Below are 18,058 nucleotides of genomic sequence, written 5' to 3'. Positions count from 1 at the left end.
AGCGTGTGGCCCAAATCTTCTGATCAGTCTACAAAGATACGGTGATCCCCTCAAAGCTTTATAAACAAAGGTGTTGCGCTGCTTGACATCTCTCTCTCTCCACCATGTTGTGTCTGTCTGTGTGTGGAATGGAATATTGGTGTTAGTTTGGCACGTTTCATGAGTATGAACTGAAAATTCATATAGCTGTGGATTTAGGACATGGTGATATTCTCATTAGCTTTACAAGATTTTGCCCACTATCAAGATTTACAAGTCACTTTTATATATTTCCACTAAAACAGATAGATAATGGTTGACCTTTGGGACACAACACCTGCTGACAATCAGCCCAAAACTATTGAAGTGGGATTTGCTTTGCTCTTACTTATATGCTTGCTGTATGCATATTTAATCTGTCAGGTCGCTGTGGGTTCATGGAAGAAGGTGCAGAAAGCTGGCGCAGTAAAACAACAATTATATTCCAGAACACAGAAGACACAGAAGGCTGCAGCCTTGTAAACAAGCATTCATTTCAACACATTTGGTCACGGGGGTCTTTTTGCAGATACACTGGATGACAGCATGAAAAGTGGAAAAATAGAAAAAGTTCCATGCAGGCACTTTCAAATGGAAAACAAAAAGAAATGAAAACATCGATATTGATATTGATTGGCAGGTGAACCCACTAAGGGATCTGTTGCCTTGCGGTCATGTGTGTTTGCTAAAACACAGCATCCCTCCAGGTAGGACAGTCAGTTTGACTGTCTATATGGGGAGATAAACAGACTGTGATAATCAACAGTCACATCTTACGGACTGTTGTACAACGGAAGTCTCTACTGCTTCCTCCCCCTGATGGAAAATCAAAACCACGCCCAAATCTCACATCAAGGTGTAAAGAAAACTCTCCTACCTCCACCTCCATAGTGCAAGAAAATATCATGAAAAAACAACACAGACAGTAGAAATCATACTGTATTAAGACTGGGAAAGAGTTATTTTTTCTTGTTGTCATTTAGGGTTTCTCAGTGTGACTTACCCCTGACAACTCATATTACCTATGACTACATTAATCACCACTGATTAAAGTGGAAGTGTTGCCACCGGACAGAATTACACATGCAAGTTTAAATTCACACATTTATGTGTGGGAGGATGGTGGTGAGGGAGGCTGACAGAAAGAGGGAGCGTGTGTGTGCTGTATGTACGCACATGATTCTGAGTGAGGCTTGAGGAGAGAGCGGCAGACCAGGAGGAGAGTGGACTCACAGTACAGCACATTGCTCACACTCGAGACACTAATCTCCGCACGCCAAGGAATCTAAACAGGGGAACTCATTAGAGGTAAGATTTATGCTTTATGTAAAGCTAGACATTCTGAGTCAAGGGCTGAATCCCTGTAATGTTCATCCAGCGTCTACTAAAGAAATCACTTCATCATTTATTACTTCTAGAATGTAGAGAACCTTAACAGGTATCGTAACGTAATCAACCAGTTGATATAGCTGCTGGCTTTTTTTGTTTTACTTTTCTTTAAAATTAACAACCCTTTGACCTTTAATTCAGTGCCACATATTAAAACCACAGATATCACACTTTTTATCCTGATTGTTTTCTAAAATGATAATGCACAAATGGCAACATCTGAATATTTCAACCATGTCTCTCTGTTATACTTCAACTATCCAACAGTTAGTCAAATGATTCTATTCTTTCCTATTCATTTCTTTTTTTCTTGTTTGTTTTTAGATGATTTTTCTATCTATTTAGTTATCTTTGTTCAATCATTTATATGGGAAAATATCACTTCTCTTTGATGGAAGGGATTAAAAGCACTTCAGTTCTAAAGTTAACTTTAAGGACTGATAATGAAGCACTAAGCTCAAATACTAAATGAATTAATATCTATATATATATTATATGTTAGCAACACTGCAGAAAGAGCTCTGTGATTGTGATATTTAAATATTCATAACATATGAAAAAGGCTGTAACCCTTATAATTTAATTTGTGTCCAATCTTTTATATTCACAAGTCTCAGTGGTGTCTTTCTGCTTGGGTCAGCTGCACATTAGTCAAAGCTGGATAATTGAAAAGGAAAGTAATGGAATTAAAAAAATTTTAAATCTACAAAATCTACATAGAAATGATAAACAAGTATTACTATCACAAATAAAAGAAAACATGGCTGTATCGGTAAAGTCGCCTCACATCGTGAGGGTTCCTGGTTCGAATCCCAGCTGGGGCCTTTCTGTGTGGCGTTTGCATGTTCTCCCTGTGTGTGCGTGGGCTCTCTCCAGGTACTACGGATTCCTCCCAATGCCCAAAAAACATGCGAAACATTGTTGAAGTGAGTGTAAGAGTGGATGGTTGTTTGTCCCTGTCTGACCCTGTGATGGACTAGTGACTCTTTCAGGATGTACCCTGCCTCATGCTCAATGGCTGATAGGCTCCAGCCCCAACTCGACCCCAAGTTGGAAGCTGGTATAGAAAATGGATGGATGGATGGGTTTGATGATCTTAACAACTTTTGTATCCTGATGACTCTCATTGTGTATGATTAAGTTCAAACGCAGTTAGGTTCGTTGTTGACTGTTATCTTCTTGTTATCCCGCCAAAAAAAACTGTAAATATATCAGTAAATTTAAAAAAGCCAGAGAGTAAGCAGCAAACCGTGTTAATTCTGTGTGATACGCAGAACATCAAAAAGGTGAGAAAGGAAATATCTAATGAAGTCGTGAAAAGGTGCAGTATTTCCATACAGTTTAGAGTGATAGACGAGTTCTGCAGTCTCAGTGCACTGAGTGGGTCAAAATTTGAGTCTGCTGTTATTCAAGTCATATCTTAAAATGACTCATGGGCACAGAGGAGTTCAAGAAATTCCCTGTTAAGGTTTTTCACAGTTCTTGAGTAACCTGTGCTATTCATGTACCCAAATTCAATTTATCCCAAGGAGAAATGACATTTTTGACTTTCATAGAAAGCAGTGTCATGTCGACTTTGTCTGAACAGGATGTTATTTTAGTCGGTTGACTTCTCCCAGGGCGGTCGTGCATAATTCAAACTGGTGATTTTGATTATTCATGACATCATACGAGAGAAAAGACAAAAGATGTCTGTGTTCTGTGGACAATAACTGTGACAATTGTTTCAAACTGGCAGGGGTTTCAGGCTAAGATGATAGGTGTTTTGGTTTCTGATGTATGAAGTATTAACAGCTGCGAGATGGATCACATTTTTTGTACTTAAATAAAAGACTGCTTTCTTTTATGACTGATGGCTTTTTTCACTGGTTTTGAATAATTACATCCCACAACAGAGCAGATAATTAATGATATATTATTTACTAATTTTCCATGGAAATTTCCATGAGTTGTCTACATGTGGGTGTCAATTTTTTATTCTTCACTTTACCTTTGGCTCCCCATTTCAAATGTCTCATCGTCAGTTGGGACAGGGGGGGAATCGAGACAGATTGCAACACCTAGCCTTTTAATAAGGGTTAGGCTTAATTTTGTTCTTTTATGTGACAGTTTAAGTTATAATGCCACCTTCCTGCCTTTTCATGGGTATTTAATATGACATTTGTGACTGGTCCATGTAAAGCAAACTGCAGGCATGTTACAACTCAAAGAGAAAAAGGAAGCCATTTAACATTTTGGAGCCTTGAAATTGTAGTAATTTACATTTTGTGTAGTACAGTATATGTGACAGTTTGGAAAAATGAAATACAAGCATGTTGCAATATGAAAACTCTTAGGTGTAAACTTAGGTGTGACGATTTATGAGACCAGAAAGTATGGAAACTTTACAATTTATGAGCATTTATTCTGAAACTGCAACATTTAGCATGGTGGGAAAAATTAGCTATTTAACATTTTCAAACTTCCGGGTACTGATGGTCATCCCAGCACCTCCAAATCTGAGATCATGGTCTTCGGTCGGAAAAGGGTGGAATGCTCTCTCCGGGTCGGGAATGAGATCCTTCCCCAAGTGGAGGAGTTCAAGTATCTCGGGGTCTTGTTCACGAGTGAGGGACGAATGGAACAGGAGATTGACAGGCAGATCGGTGCGGCGTCTGCAGTGATGCGGGCTCTGCACCGGCCCGTCGTGGTGAAGAAGGAGCTGAGCCAGAAGGCGAAGCTCTCGATTTACCGGTCAATCTATGTTCCTACCCTCACCTATGGTCACGAGCTGTGGGTAGTGACCGAAAGAACGAGATCGCGAATACAAGCGGCCGAAATGAGTTTCCTCCGCAGGGTGTCTGGGCTCTCCCTTAGAGATAGGGTGAGAAGCTCGGTCATCCGGGAGGGGCTCAGAGTAGAACCGCTGCTCCTCCGCATCGAGAGGAGTCAGATGAGGTGGCTCGGGCATCTGGTGAGAATGCCTCCTGGACGCCTCCCCGGTGAGGTGTTCCGGGCCCGTCCCACTGGGAGGAGGCCCCGGGGAAGACCCAGGACACGTTGGAGAGACTATGTCTCTCGGCTGGCCTGGGAACGCCTCGGGGTCCCCCCAGAAGAGCTGGAGGAAGTGGCCGGGGACAGGGACGTCTGGGTCTCTTTGCTCAAGCTGCTGCCCCCGCGACCCGACCCCCGGACAAGCGGAAGATAATGGATGGATGGATGGAAACTTCCGGGTACTCCGGCTTTAAAACCAGCAATAACATTTTAGGTTGAGTACACACAAAAACATTTGTGAAGATAAACCAAGGCAATAGTGGTACACAATCTGACATTGAAAGCCAAAAAGCCCAGTTTTAGAGATAAGATCAAGGTACTGTAGAAGATAAATTATATGAAGCCAAAGGCAAAGGAAAACTAATAGTGTCATCTACAATGTCTGATCATGATAAAAAGATTATTTCAGTCTTGGTTTAATTAAGATTAAGTAAGTTTTGATGCATTGGCTTCGCTTCAGCAAAGATTGCAACAAATCTTCATGAACGTGCATTTTATTTGCAAATAGAATTGAATATCAACTGTAAAAGCAATGGAAGGGAATATCATATCTTTTAAAAAAGTATCCCAAAGGTAACATTTACATAGAGAATAGCATAGGGCCAAGAACGGAGCCTCAAGGAACTCCACATGTAAGCAGGGCTCATTTATTAACTTTCCACATCCGCTTATCCTATTCATGGTCGCAGGGGGACTGGAGCATATCCCAGTTGCCACTGGGAACAGGGCAGGGTACTATAACAGCCATGCATGCACACACTGATTCCCACAGCCAATTACATAGCATGTAATTAACCAAACATGCCTTTCTTAGACTTTGGAAGGGGGCCAGAGTACCCAAAGAGAACCAACGCATGAACAAGAAAGCCATGCAAACTCCACTCAAAAAGGTCTCAACCAAGATAAACTTTGCTCTGAGGCAACCATTCCAACCACATTCATCCTGCCCATCAGATGTGGCTTAAAAACATGGAAAATAGTACCCGAAATGTCTACGTTCAAGCTTGATAAGACCACGTGGTACCCATTTTCAAAGCCAGCAGTTGGGTTTAGAAGCGCCAGAGTTCCCTAAATCAACAGTTAAAAGGTTGTTAGAAGCTGTAAAGCTCTTCTTACAAAACATGTATGTTTTTGTGTGTATGTTCAGTGTGTTTAAAAAAGTTTATTGAATGTAGGTACATCTGCTAAAACAAGCTGAGTAAGCCTTTTCCACTTGCCAATCATAGCGTGTTTACCCTCAGTGTGCTTGGAGCCACAATAAACTCAGAACTGGAATCCCCCTCAACAGCTTCCTCAATCAAAATCAGGGCACTCATCCTGGTGTTGTCTTTTCCTCTATGCCATAACGAGCTTAAGTTGATACAAACCTAAGACCACTGCAGTCATTTGATGCAGGACTGCATGACAGTTAAACACTTTTGCATTGCACTCGAAAGCCAACTGTTAGCAGGTATTAACAGGCTTTATTTGACCAGTCCAGAAAGGTATTTAAAGAACTGTTTCAGTACTATGGTTTTGTTAAAACCAGACTTTTCATAGATGCCATTTCTATTGAGAAAAATTTGCAGCTGACTTAGAACAATTTTCTCCAGAAATATAAATAAAAGGTAACTTAGTGTAGAAAGTGGTCTGAAGTTCAAGAGGAAGGAAGGGTGTAAATGTTTCTTTTGACAAGAGACTGCAGCAAAGCATGTTTAAATGCAGCTGGAACACAGTCTGATTCAAGAGATGTATTCATTCAACCATCCTTACATTTTCTACACCCCGCTTTCTTCAATTCAGACGAGCTCCGGGGGGGAGTGAAGCCAATCAAAGCTGCCATCAGACGAGACGTGAGGTACATAGGTCTGAGAAATGTAAGGAAAACATATACGGTAACCCAACAGTAGTGACAACTACTTTGGATTGACCAAAAGAGACACTGTTTAAAGAACAATTTGTCAGCCACAGATGGATTCAGTTTTTAAAATCAAAATGTGTTCCAAAAGTTCCTACTTGTCTGGCTTTAAGCATCTACTTTTAAAAATACATAGCTGGAATTTATAGGTTAGTATCAATTGATACTGTACATTTATGTCTAAAATATAAAATGCTTATAAAATAATATAATTTTTTCGTGCTTATCATGGAAAACATGTTCAAATGTATCAGCTTGATGGACATCAAGGACTTTAGAATGAACATACTCCTCACACAAATGTAATTAATGGCACGATGGGGACTTCACTCTATCAGAGGGGACGGTGGGCAGTTCATTGTGATATAGTGGGTGTGTATTCGGTACACTGACATGCCGTACTGCTGATTGTGTCTTAAGTGTTTTTTCTGTCTAGATTGAAGGCTTGACTGAACGGAAAAAGAATCCTGATAAAATGCATTATTAGGTGAAACCACTTGAGAGTAAAAAAAACAAACTGCTAACCAGCACAGAAATCTACGTAAAAATTTCTTGTTGTACTCTCCTGCCTTGTGTCAAAAAGCATTCATTTGCAAAAAGCAGCAAAGCAATTCATGTTAACCTTCATTTTTAACTAAATAGTACATTTTACCTCCCACTCATAAAATCGACTTTGGCCGTTGGCTACTTTCTTATACCAATACAGCAACTCAAGCATTAACAAGAAAAGAAAAAAATACTTTTTTTTTTTTTTAATGAAAACCAAATTTCCTTGCAAAGGATAATCAAATCCCTTCTGTCATGAAACTGATCACAAATATCAAAAATCCTTTACAGACAGACATTTTATTTTAAAATGCAGGTATCGAAACCGCAGATGATTTTTAAACTTTCATCTTGTCCAGGTTCCTGTAAAGTCCTTCACCCACAGCATATATTTATTCGCAAATTACTTTTCTTTGACTAGATCTTCAAACGCCTCCAAAGGTTTCATATATATAATGAGTTTGCCTTCTGATGTGTGCTACTTTGAACAGTGGGTGCAGTAATTCTCAAGGAGACATAGCTGGCAGTGACAATCTTGACGATTGGATTCTGTACTTGTAATTCCCAAGCAGAGGTCTGAAGGTTAGGAAAAGGCCACCAGACTGATCACCAAATGGCAAGAGTAATCTGGTCCGGGTCATGAAAATGCAGTGCAAGCAGTCTATCATTAAAACTGTTCAGACTTCTTAAGAGGAACAGAGAAGGCGTTTTGGGTAATATGTTTATTTGCATGCAGTGAGATAGAAGTAGGAACCATCCATGTAAATCTGCTTATTATCTATGTGATACATGATCCAGTTTCAGCAACAAAACTGAATTTGTTAATGAGTAGGTTTTTATAAATGCTAGTAGATATGATTTGTTTTTCTTTATCTTTGGACAGAGTAGTTTCAAATCTTTATGCTAAACTAGTCTAAAAGGCTGACATATCTTAATGGCAGCAGCTTAAACCTCCTCCCTTATTTGTGTTTGTGCAAACTGTGACTGTGTTGGGTAACTCACAGGTGTTAATGTATGGCACTCTGTGGCTTACATGTATACCTAATGAACATAGAAATAAGACTTTAAATTGATTATGACTCAAGGTAGATCATGCTTTCACACCAACTGTCCTGGTTCATCACAGACCCGCTTTCTCTATCTTCCGAATTTTCTTTGTCATAAAGCATTGTCACATGGGAACACTGGAGATTTCCAGGAAAAAGTATGAATAATTTGGTCTGTTAGGTCTGTTTTTTTTCAGCAGTTGCTGTTTACATAAGTACACAGCAGAAGGCTTTCTGCTTTCTACTGGAAGTATGAAGGTGGGGGTGTGGGGGGGAACGGCTATCTAAAGCAAGAGGCATGTGATGCAGAAATTACTCTGTGGAAATTGCTGGAAATTGTATTTGGCAACAGTAATGGTAAGCAATTGGAAAGCGGCATAGAGGTCAGAAGTATGAATAAACTCTCACTAGCACACACATCATTTCTTGCACAGCTGCAGAAAATACTCTGGAATATTTACTGACACGTGCATACATCTTCTAACCCACTTATACTTATATTCTAGCGGTTTTACAAGGCTGCTGGGTGGGAAATCTCTGCAAGAAGTCTGGCGTACCCCAACAACACCTCCAGTGTATGTGTGAAAACTGACAAATACAACAATCAGAAATACAATGAGTGATAGTATTTACGTAATTTAAGTATTCAAAACAAGCTTTGGAAAATGGAGAAAATAAAATATTTGCCAGTTGACAAAGTGCATGAAGTTCAAGTTCACAATTGACTGAACCTCTTGTTCTGTCCCCTCAAATGGGCTTATCAATCATTCCCAGACGAGTCAATCAAGCTGTACATGTTCCCATTCCTACCTCTATTTTGAGGAAGTATATCTTGTATATGATGGAATTATTTTCAAGTGGCCACCATCACAGTTTTCAGGATTGAAAGTAACTAGGTATGATATCTAAGTAACAAATGGGAAAAACTTAATAATTCATGGTTGATGCAAATATTTTGAAATCAAATTAAACAAGAACAATAAAGCTCTGGGCTACAAAAACAAAGAATTCAATGAGAGAAAATTACTTTGACTCAAATCCACAGCTTTTTAATTTATTCCAAATAAGAAAAATATACATTACACTTCACATACACACATAGAAATTCAATAACACCAGTTCCAGTTCTCCTGTGTAGCTCCCCTTAAAACAGATTACAGTGTGATGTATTTTAAGGCACGTTGGCTGGTATCAACAAAACAAGTTGAGCAAATTAGTTTACATAAAATTCTGCATATCTTAGTTCAATGAAGCAAGGAACAAATAGTTTTGGAAACAGCGGGAAAAAGATGATCATTCAAGCTTAGCCAGTCGCTCAGTCACAGCAGCAAACTCAAAACCTATATGCAGAAATGGCAGCAACAGGTAATCTTATGCAGAGTCTGGGGTATTTGTGGGGAAACGGGATGAAAGTCAAGATTACGCCTTCCTTTACTGTTGACACACATACATTTGCATATATCATGAAAACCTCCATCTGTGTGAAATTAGTCTTACAAATAGATAGTCACTTCCAGCCACTTTATTGTTATCTGAGTGTGTTCAAAATGACCAAGATGATTAGTCGTGCAATCGGTTTTAATTAGTTCATTATTAATTTCCCTCTAGGTGCGTTATCAAGTGATAAATCATACCGAGCAGTTACTAAATAGTACCTCATTACATCATCATAATGAAAAGCTGCTGAGCTTCCTTAATTGGAGAAATTGCTTCCTGGTTTTCTTTCTAACGATGAATCTGATGGAGATTTAACTTTCCTGTTTTGCTTAGTTCTATCTTCACACACAAACATTGTCCATTTCGCCCAGAGGCTTAGTAATCAGAGGACAACTAAAGTATTCTCAGGATGTCTCTAGGGTATGATAAAAAAAATCATCATCTGCTATATCCTACCATCCTTGGTTTGTAGTTTGCCGAGAACATTTCATTAATGATTAATTCATTATTAGACTGTCCCTGACTCACTCCTTGCAGGGTAACGCATTGTTTGTACTGCAAAGTGTTGCCACTGGCATCCAATGCTCATAACCCTTTCCTTGATTTCTTTCCAGATTGTGAGCCAGGCCATTTAGGCAGGATGTCAGCTAACAACTGCTCTTTTGATCTAATGGCTGAAAAAGAGGAATGGCTTTGTCCACCAGGACAGAAGTGTGTCAATGTGACCTCTGGGATGAACAGCAGTCACATTGATCTGGACGATGCATGTCTGACAGAGGAAGGGTATCTGGAAAAATATCTGGGTCCTCGTCGATCGTCTGTGTTCCTGCCCGTCTGCTTCACCTATTTGGTTATCTTCTTGGTTGGTGTCATGGGGAATGTGCTGACGTGCACTGTCATTGCACGCAACAAGGTCATGTGGACGCCAACAAACTACTACTTGTTCAGCTTGGCGGTATCTGACCTTCTGGTGCTACTTCTTGGCATGCCATTAGAGTTGTATGAGCTGTGGCAAAACTACCCCTTTCTCCTGGGAAAGGGGGGCTGCTACTTTAAAACCTTCTTATTTGAGACGGTGTGCTTGGCGTCCATCCTCAACGTGACTGCACTGAGCATTGAACGATACATCGCTGTGGTGCACCCACTGCGAGCAAAGTATGTTGTGACGCGCACCCATGCCAAGCGGGTCATCCTCACGGTGTGGGGTGTGTCGGTGTTGTGCGCTGTGCCTAACACAAGTCTGCATGGGATCATCATCCTTCACATTCGCGCCACTGGCCCCGCTGGGAGCGTAAATGTGGAGATTCCTGACTCAGCCATCTGTACACTGGTGAAACCACGATGGATGTACAACCTGACCATCCAGCTGACCACCTTCCTATTTTTTATCCTGCCCATGCTCACGATCAGCATTCTCTACATGCTCATCGGGCTGCAGCTGAAGCGAGAGAAGATGCGACAGGCAATGGAGGCCAAGTCTAGTTTCGGACAGGAGAGCTTCTGTAACATCCGCACACAGCAGCAGAAGGCACGACGCCGGCAGGTCACAAAAATGTTGTGTGAGTATGATGATCTGTTAAAATGAATAGATAGATAGATAGATAGATAGATAGATAGATAGATAGATAGATAGATAGATAGATAGATAGATAGATAGATAGATAGATAGATAGATGAACATCTTTAATTTTGTATAAGCCTAAACTCAGGCACTATTCTTTAACACATCTTTACATAAGTGGAATGAAATGAAATTACTGCAGAATTGAGTTACAGTATAATTAGACTCCCTCCTGAACGGCTTTCTTTTTCAACAAATACATAACCTTCGCAGTCTTCTTTCACCCAGATGCTACTTTATGTACCTTATATAAATAGTTTAAGTATAGTGCTATACATACAGTTGTTACCGAACTGCCTCAGTCAGGTGTGACGACCTTCTGTTTATGTTTTTGTCATATTCCAAGCTTTCTTTTTTCAGTCTTACTATACGGTCGTTTAAGAATTGATAATATGAAACAGGAAAAAGCAACAAATCCTTAAATTGAAGAAGCACTCGTCAGAATCTTGCACATTGCTAGATAAATGGACTTATTGAAAGATCAAAATCAGCATAATCTTCAGGGAACTATTTATTTTTGGGGGGGCAGATCTGGACAGCACAAGATTTAGACACAGGTTTTCTGCCATTTAAAAGATCAGCATATTCCTGGAGGATTTTCATCAATATGGCTTAAAGGCTGGAGGCCTGAAGGTCAGAAAAACACAGAGAAAGGATAGTAATGTCTCATCAGTCAGGAAAACTCACTGACTACTGTTGATCATAGCACCAGAATCAAAATTTTGCTTCAGCTGTTAATGCAATAAGAAAAGCTTTACAGACACACACATACACACACACTGCATGATGCAGTAGATCAATGTTCTTCTTTTATTATTTTTCATTTTATTTCAATCTTATTTCATTTCACGTTTAATAAGTTTTCCAGTGTTCTGGACCAAGTAAGATAATGTTTGCTGTGAAGTAACGACTCATAAATATATTGTAATCATCATTATACACTGTAATAGCACATATAATGAATCATAATATTACATGTTACATATTCCTGTATTATCTAGGTGATATGTCACAGCAATCTATTTAGTTGCATTTGTTTTTATTAGTTGCATGAAGGATTCATAATTATTGAACGTTTCTCCAGAGGTGATATTTACAAACACTGTACAATATGCTGTGAGTCATACATTGCATCACATATCATTTAGAAAACCTTCCACAGAATCGTGGTGTGAAAGTGTGGACACAGCAGCAATCAAAAGTTCAAAGTTTATGCTGAAATATGTCAGTTTCAGTGGTCACAATGAGAGGGTTTGTTTGAAAAGCTGAAATTAACTCCTCGACATATGATATGAGCCCCTCCCCCCTTTGAAATTCAACACGAGTTTGTGCTGTTGTCCAATGGCAAGCTCTTTTGACACTGCTGACCTTTGAAGAGACAGTTAAAAACAGTGTGCATTTTGTAGAACCAATCAAAACTACTTCATATCCTCAGTCATTTTCCAGAAAGGAGCAATGTTTTATAAACAGAACGGGGGCAGATAATAGAGATGTATCATTTTTATCAATCAAAGTTGATGTACACTGATAAATAAATGCTCAACTTTGATAGCTGAGAAGTTAAGAATTTCCTTTTATGACAGAAAAGGTATAATACAATTTAGTTTGCAAAATAAATCAATAAAGAGGTTGATTATGGAATTGCTTTGCTCCGTGTGTTAGCAAACTGTAAATGGAAAATATGGGCTTTGGGAAATGAATAGGGATGTTAACACAATTGAAAACACGTGGGAATGAAAACAGAAATAGCAATGTCTTTTCCCATTCTGTACATTAATTATGACACCTTACTATTGATTTTTTTTTATTGAGTAACTTTTATATTTTGGTATTCATTTCAGCTCATGGCAGTTTCAGTCCAACATCGCCTCATATGCATAAATTCTATTTAGGTAAATAAAGAATATATGCATAGGGCTGATATGTTAATCCTAAATGGTTCATTTTCAACTAATCTACAGTTGAAGAATTTTACAGAATTTAAAAACAGTGATTTTTGCTTATTTTATCATTCAAAAATAATTGCCACTACTATTTTACAAAGCAAAATTACCATTTAAACTGATCGTCCTAACTACAGGCCCAAACTAGGTTTATTTGTCCTCTCCCAGATTGGTATATTTGGCCTAGTACGGTTCTTTCATTTAATCTTAAACGGTTATCCTTTTTTATCTTTTCTCCCTTTCTTTTTCGTCAAAGCAGCAAGCTCAAATGGCTAGTGTTGGAGCTGTCAGTTCCTCTGTCATTTTATGGACATTCTTGAGTTTTCCTTTAATTATTTTCATGTATTTGTGGATTCTCTGTTTGCACACAGCAAAACGGTGCAACTATTGTGCAGAAAAGTTATGTCGCTTTTCAATTGGGATGTTTTCACGTCATGATGGTGGTTTAATCCTTCTGTCGAGCTTGTTTATAAGAGCCTGTCTGATGTCAGGGGACTGTTGAGGAGGAGCACTGGGACCTACACAGCTGGTATTAAGTATAAATTTAAAAGGCGTACTTCCCAGTTACAAATGTCTTTTTCCCTGATGCGTAGGATTAAATCAAAGGCTGAGTGTTGAGGATAAACAATGACATACTGCCTGAATGACACATCCCCTCCAAAGAGACAATTTAATTGAGAGCAGACAGAGCTTGCTGGCAACGTTAATCGCTGTGTTGCTATTGAGGTCCTCAGCACAGCATCACAGGTGTCTTTGTCTTTTGCTTTTTTTTTCAGTTGCTTTGGTGGTGGTGTTTGGGATCTGCTGGGCCCCGTTTCACACTGACCGCCTCATGTGGAGTTTCATCAGTGACTGGACTGACAGCCACCGGGAAATCTTTGAGTACGTGCACATCATCTCCGGAGTATTTTTCTACCTCAGCTCAGCAGTCAACCCGATCCTTTACAACCTCATGTCCACGCGCTTCAGGGAAATGTTCAAGGAGGTCATGTGCCATCGGCAGCATCACATCACTCCGAGAAAACACTCGCTCAGTGTCACCCGAGTGACACTTCGCAGCACACTGAGCGACGCACCCGTCAGCAATGGAGCCGCTATCGTTGAAGCTGATGCGGAGGATGGAGAAATGAAAATGAAGGATGAGACCACTTTTTCACGTTGAAAAAAAAAAAGGTTTTGTGAGTGAGACATATTGTTGGCAGAAAGACATTCTGTTTTAAAAGACTGGCTGGTTCTAGGCCACTGCACCCATCACCTGTCATCAGCCGTCAGTTTTTAACATGTATTTGAGCAAAATGTTGTTTAAGTGGAAAAACTGTCAAGAAAAAAACAGCTAAAGCTGTTGGACCGCATGTGTAATCATTCCACATCTGAAAACTTAAACTTAACTGTTAACTCAGCAGACACATTTTATATGAACTCTACAGTTTTATAAACACACATGTGAAGGCGCACGGTTAAACACACAAAAGTTTAAGATGTGAACCTTGAATGTTCTCCAGAATGTCTGCAAAAAGAGAATATGTCTTACATAATGACATAATGACAGTTTAATGCATAAAATAACACAGCCTCGCCTTCCCACCTGAAAAAATAATAATTTTATGTTGTATTTTTAGTCTTTTTTGGTAAAAACGATATTTACGGATGTCACTGAGAATAATTGTTGATGTAAAAACCAAATGTTTCATTTCAACAATCGTACATTTCAAAGGCAAACTGCACTGTCTGAGCAAATATTTAACTGTGTCAAATTAGTGGTTCATTATGTAATAAGATAGTGCTGTTTGTGTGTTTGTGCACTGCTAATGATATGCTGTTTTTTGTCTATTTCTGCTGTAGTTTAATGTTTGCTTTAGTTTAACGGTTTAGATGTGTTCTATATTTGGTGATGTTAGTCAAAACTATGAAAACGTGATGATTTTAACGAGAACAATTATTGTGTGGATCTGTTTGGTCGAGCTGTTGAACTGTTGAACTACAAGTCTTATATGATGTTGTATTTCTGACAACTGTTTATAAAGTTGCCTGAAGAAAAATTAAAAAACATTGTTTGAATCCTGTTTTATATGGCAAAGCGTGACTCATAAGTACCGAGGCTAATACAAACAAAAACTATTATTTAGAAAAACTGTACACCACTGTCTATTTACTTTTTAGTTTGGATCAAACTGGTCCTCAGGCGGCATATAATGGCTTTATATATCTTCTCTTTTGGAGTGCATTTTGACCAATACCATCATGAGTGGGTGATGTTGGTCACAAGGCACTCTGGTACAAGTGCAATTTTTCAAAAGCCTCTTTGATGTGATTAAAAAAGCATTGAGGTTCTATCCCTTTGTCCATGAAAATCAAATTTGAGAGGGGTTCCTGGCTGTTGAGGTTTGGCTGAAAATATAAAGCTGTGGCCAAGGTCACCTTATGAGATAAAGCTTGCATGACAATACGAGTGCTCGTGTGATTTTCAAACTAAACAGGTGCTTAATTCTATACAAATGGCCTCCTCAGAGTGGACCAGGAAATGCTTTAAACTTTCATTTGTGAGTGTAGCAGTTGTCACAAACATCCTTTTTTCATCAGTTAAGCCGGTAAAAAGTCCCACAATATCTATTCGAAGAAGTGCAAGTGAAAAAAGGACAAAAAAGGACAACACATTCATCAAAAAGACAGCAGTAACATTTGGGGCGATAAGATCAACTGTCGGGTACAGTTGCAGAAAAAAGAACTCACTGGAAGCTCAGCAACATAAAAAGCCTGGATGTTATGGAAAAGAACAGTGGTAGAGAACTGCAGGAAAACTCCTTCACAACATCTAGCCAAGTGAAGGGTTCTCTCAAGGAAATAGGCATGTTATTTTCCAAGTCAACCATAAAGAAAAGAGCCCATGAGATCAATTACAGTGAATCTACCACAAGTTGTTCTCAAGGAAAGAATGGATAGATTATGTCTCCTGCTTCAAACTGTGAAATCATTTTTCAATTGATTTACAATATGACATGTATAACGTAATGATATAGATGCAATAGTGCAGAGGGGACAACCTTCAATGAAGAACTTAGTATTTTTACAGGGCGGTTTTAGTAGTTTTGCTTCAGTAAATTCTCGGAATACTTCTTCCACGACTGAGAAATTTAGACCGAAAATAATAAGACTGATCTGACTATCAAACTCACAGTCTGCTGACCCTATCTCAGAGTTACTTTAGAACAAGAAGACAACACCTAAATACACAAAAAATGTAGTAGCTATTGGTATTTTGAATAATGCAACTATACTATAAATCAGAATATGTGAGACGTAGCAAATTATATACTTATGATAGAAGTATATATAAGCAAATATGATATACTTGTTCCTGTGAAAAGTTTCTCATCAAAATCTCTCATCAAAATGTCACAAGCTTCACCTTCTGTTCAGCTCGAATATGATCTACCGAAGTTGGTTTTGTTGAAGACATTAACAGTACAAATAGATTTTGTACTGTTTAAAAAAAAGAGCCATATGGACAACCTAGATTAAAATGTTGGAAATGGCTGTCTAATGAGGCTAAACCTTATTTTTGTGGACAACTGTTTGCCAAAGCAATGATGGAGAAAATCAGAGCAAAGAGGTTGAGAGGCTGATGATAGGTTTCTCTGCTGAAGCACACATTCCAAGTTCTTCTGTCACTTGGGTGCAAAGCAAGGGGATGCACGCTGAACTCGAAAATCAAGACCTGCAGCACTGTCCGAGGTTCTTTTGTTGTCATGGTCACAGCTTCATCCAAGGCACTTCCCCGCCCTGTCCATTAAGTTTGATTGCAGAAGCAGTTCCTGATCAGTGCTTGTCTGCCATCAGCTGAGGCTCACCATCCACGTCCATAAATACCTTGCAGCACACCTCCCCGTGCCTTCTGCTACAGACGGCTCCTTCGGTCATGATCAGGCCTGCACCTCGCTTACATACATTCATGTTTATTAACCCTGCTGTCCTCACTGCTACAGATTCACAAATACCATGCAGTGCAACCAGTTGCTTTTTATTTCAGGACTTACAGTGCATGATCCTCTGCTTTTCTTTGCCAATCAGTCCACTTTGACTCTGAGTCTGCTTTAGGGTTTTGGACCACCAACTGTGAAATTTGTGACTGTGACATCGGAAATGCAGACCTCTAATATTCAGAATTTGGACTTCATGAGCCTGCATAACTGAATTTGTTCACTAAGGAGGGAACACCTGCAAAAATCTCATGTATATACCATGTGGCTACAATGGTTTAGTGCAACCATATTTGGTTGTCTGGTTTAGTAGCTGCTGTTTCAGGCTGCTACTATGGTTGTGGGAGTAAAGTGTCATTGTTCATAGCTGAACTACATTTAATCACAGCCCAGACATTACCCAAAATTAGAGTAATGGGAATATTAATTAATCCTATAAAGAAGGCTTACTGAGGTGAATCAGAATATTGGCTTCTCAAAATTAAAATCATTCAAACAGAACTAAACACTTACTGAATTTAAATGTGCAGATTGAGTTCTTGCTGGCCATGATAAAATGCACAATGACATTTTTGAAGTGTTTAGTCTAAATACATCAGCCCAAGGCTGTGCCGGATGGTGATTGAGATCATTACTTTGTAATTCAATACACTGAGTTACCAACAATAAAATGTAAAACATCTTGTCCAAGCTTAGTGGAACATATCCCTTTTATGCCAAAATTTAGTATCAAGGACACATAATAAAAAAGGTGTGGATGAGTCTATACAAAGCCAATGACTCACCTTAATAAATGGAGAGATTAGAGCAAAAGAGGGTTTCAGGGAAGAAACTAAACTGAAGTTTTTCCTCTCAAAAGCTGCATATGAACATATTTGAAGACCTTGACAAATCTACTAAAGTGAGTGGCAGATTCAACTCTTATCAGGAGGCAGGTTCGAATACAGAACACACATGTGAAATGATGAGCTGTGAGCACATCTTGACAGCCTTGGCACAATTTGGCCTGAAACCATTCTGATTAAGCCAAACTAGATCATAGTTTCAGCTTTGGCCTCAGGCTGGGTCGGCACAGGCACACTGCAGTCAGGTTGCTGTATTTGTTGCTGTATTCCTTGGTTCTTTAAGGGAAAAACGGACTGCAAAACCAC

General features: G+C 39.2%; 1 protein-coding gene across 1 annotated transcript; it reads left to right on the top strand.

The window, feature by feature from the left end:
- Positions 1-1,175: 1,175 nt before the first annotated feature.
- Positions 1,176-14,988, top strand: nmur1a (neuromedin U receptor 1a). Its single transcript, XM_075485535.1, has 3 exons — positions 1,176-1,326; positions 9,981-10,925; positions 13,707-14,988. The coding sequence occupies exons 2-3, from the start codon at positions 10,007-10,009 to the stop codon at positions 14,090-14,092; spliced, it is 1,305 nt and encodes a 434-aa protein (XP_075341650.1). The 5' UTR covers positions 1,176-1,326; positions 9,981-10,006; the 3' UTR covers positions 14,093-14,988.
- Positions 14,989-18,058: the final 3,070 nt, after the last annotated feature.

This window comes from Odontesthes bonariensis, chromosome 15, assembly GCF_027942865.1.
Source record: "Odontesthes bonariensis isolate fOdoBon6 chromosome 15, fOdoBon6.hap1, whole genome shotgun sequence".
NCBI classification, from domain to species: Eukaryota; Metazoa; Chordata; class Actinopteri; order Atheriniformes; family Atherinopsidae; genus Odontesthes; species Odontesthes bonariensis.
The sequence above is the reverse complement of the archived record's forward strand: the minus strand, read 5'-3'. Positions and strand labels throughout refer to the sequence as shown.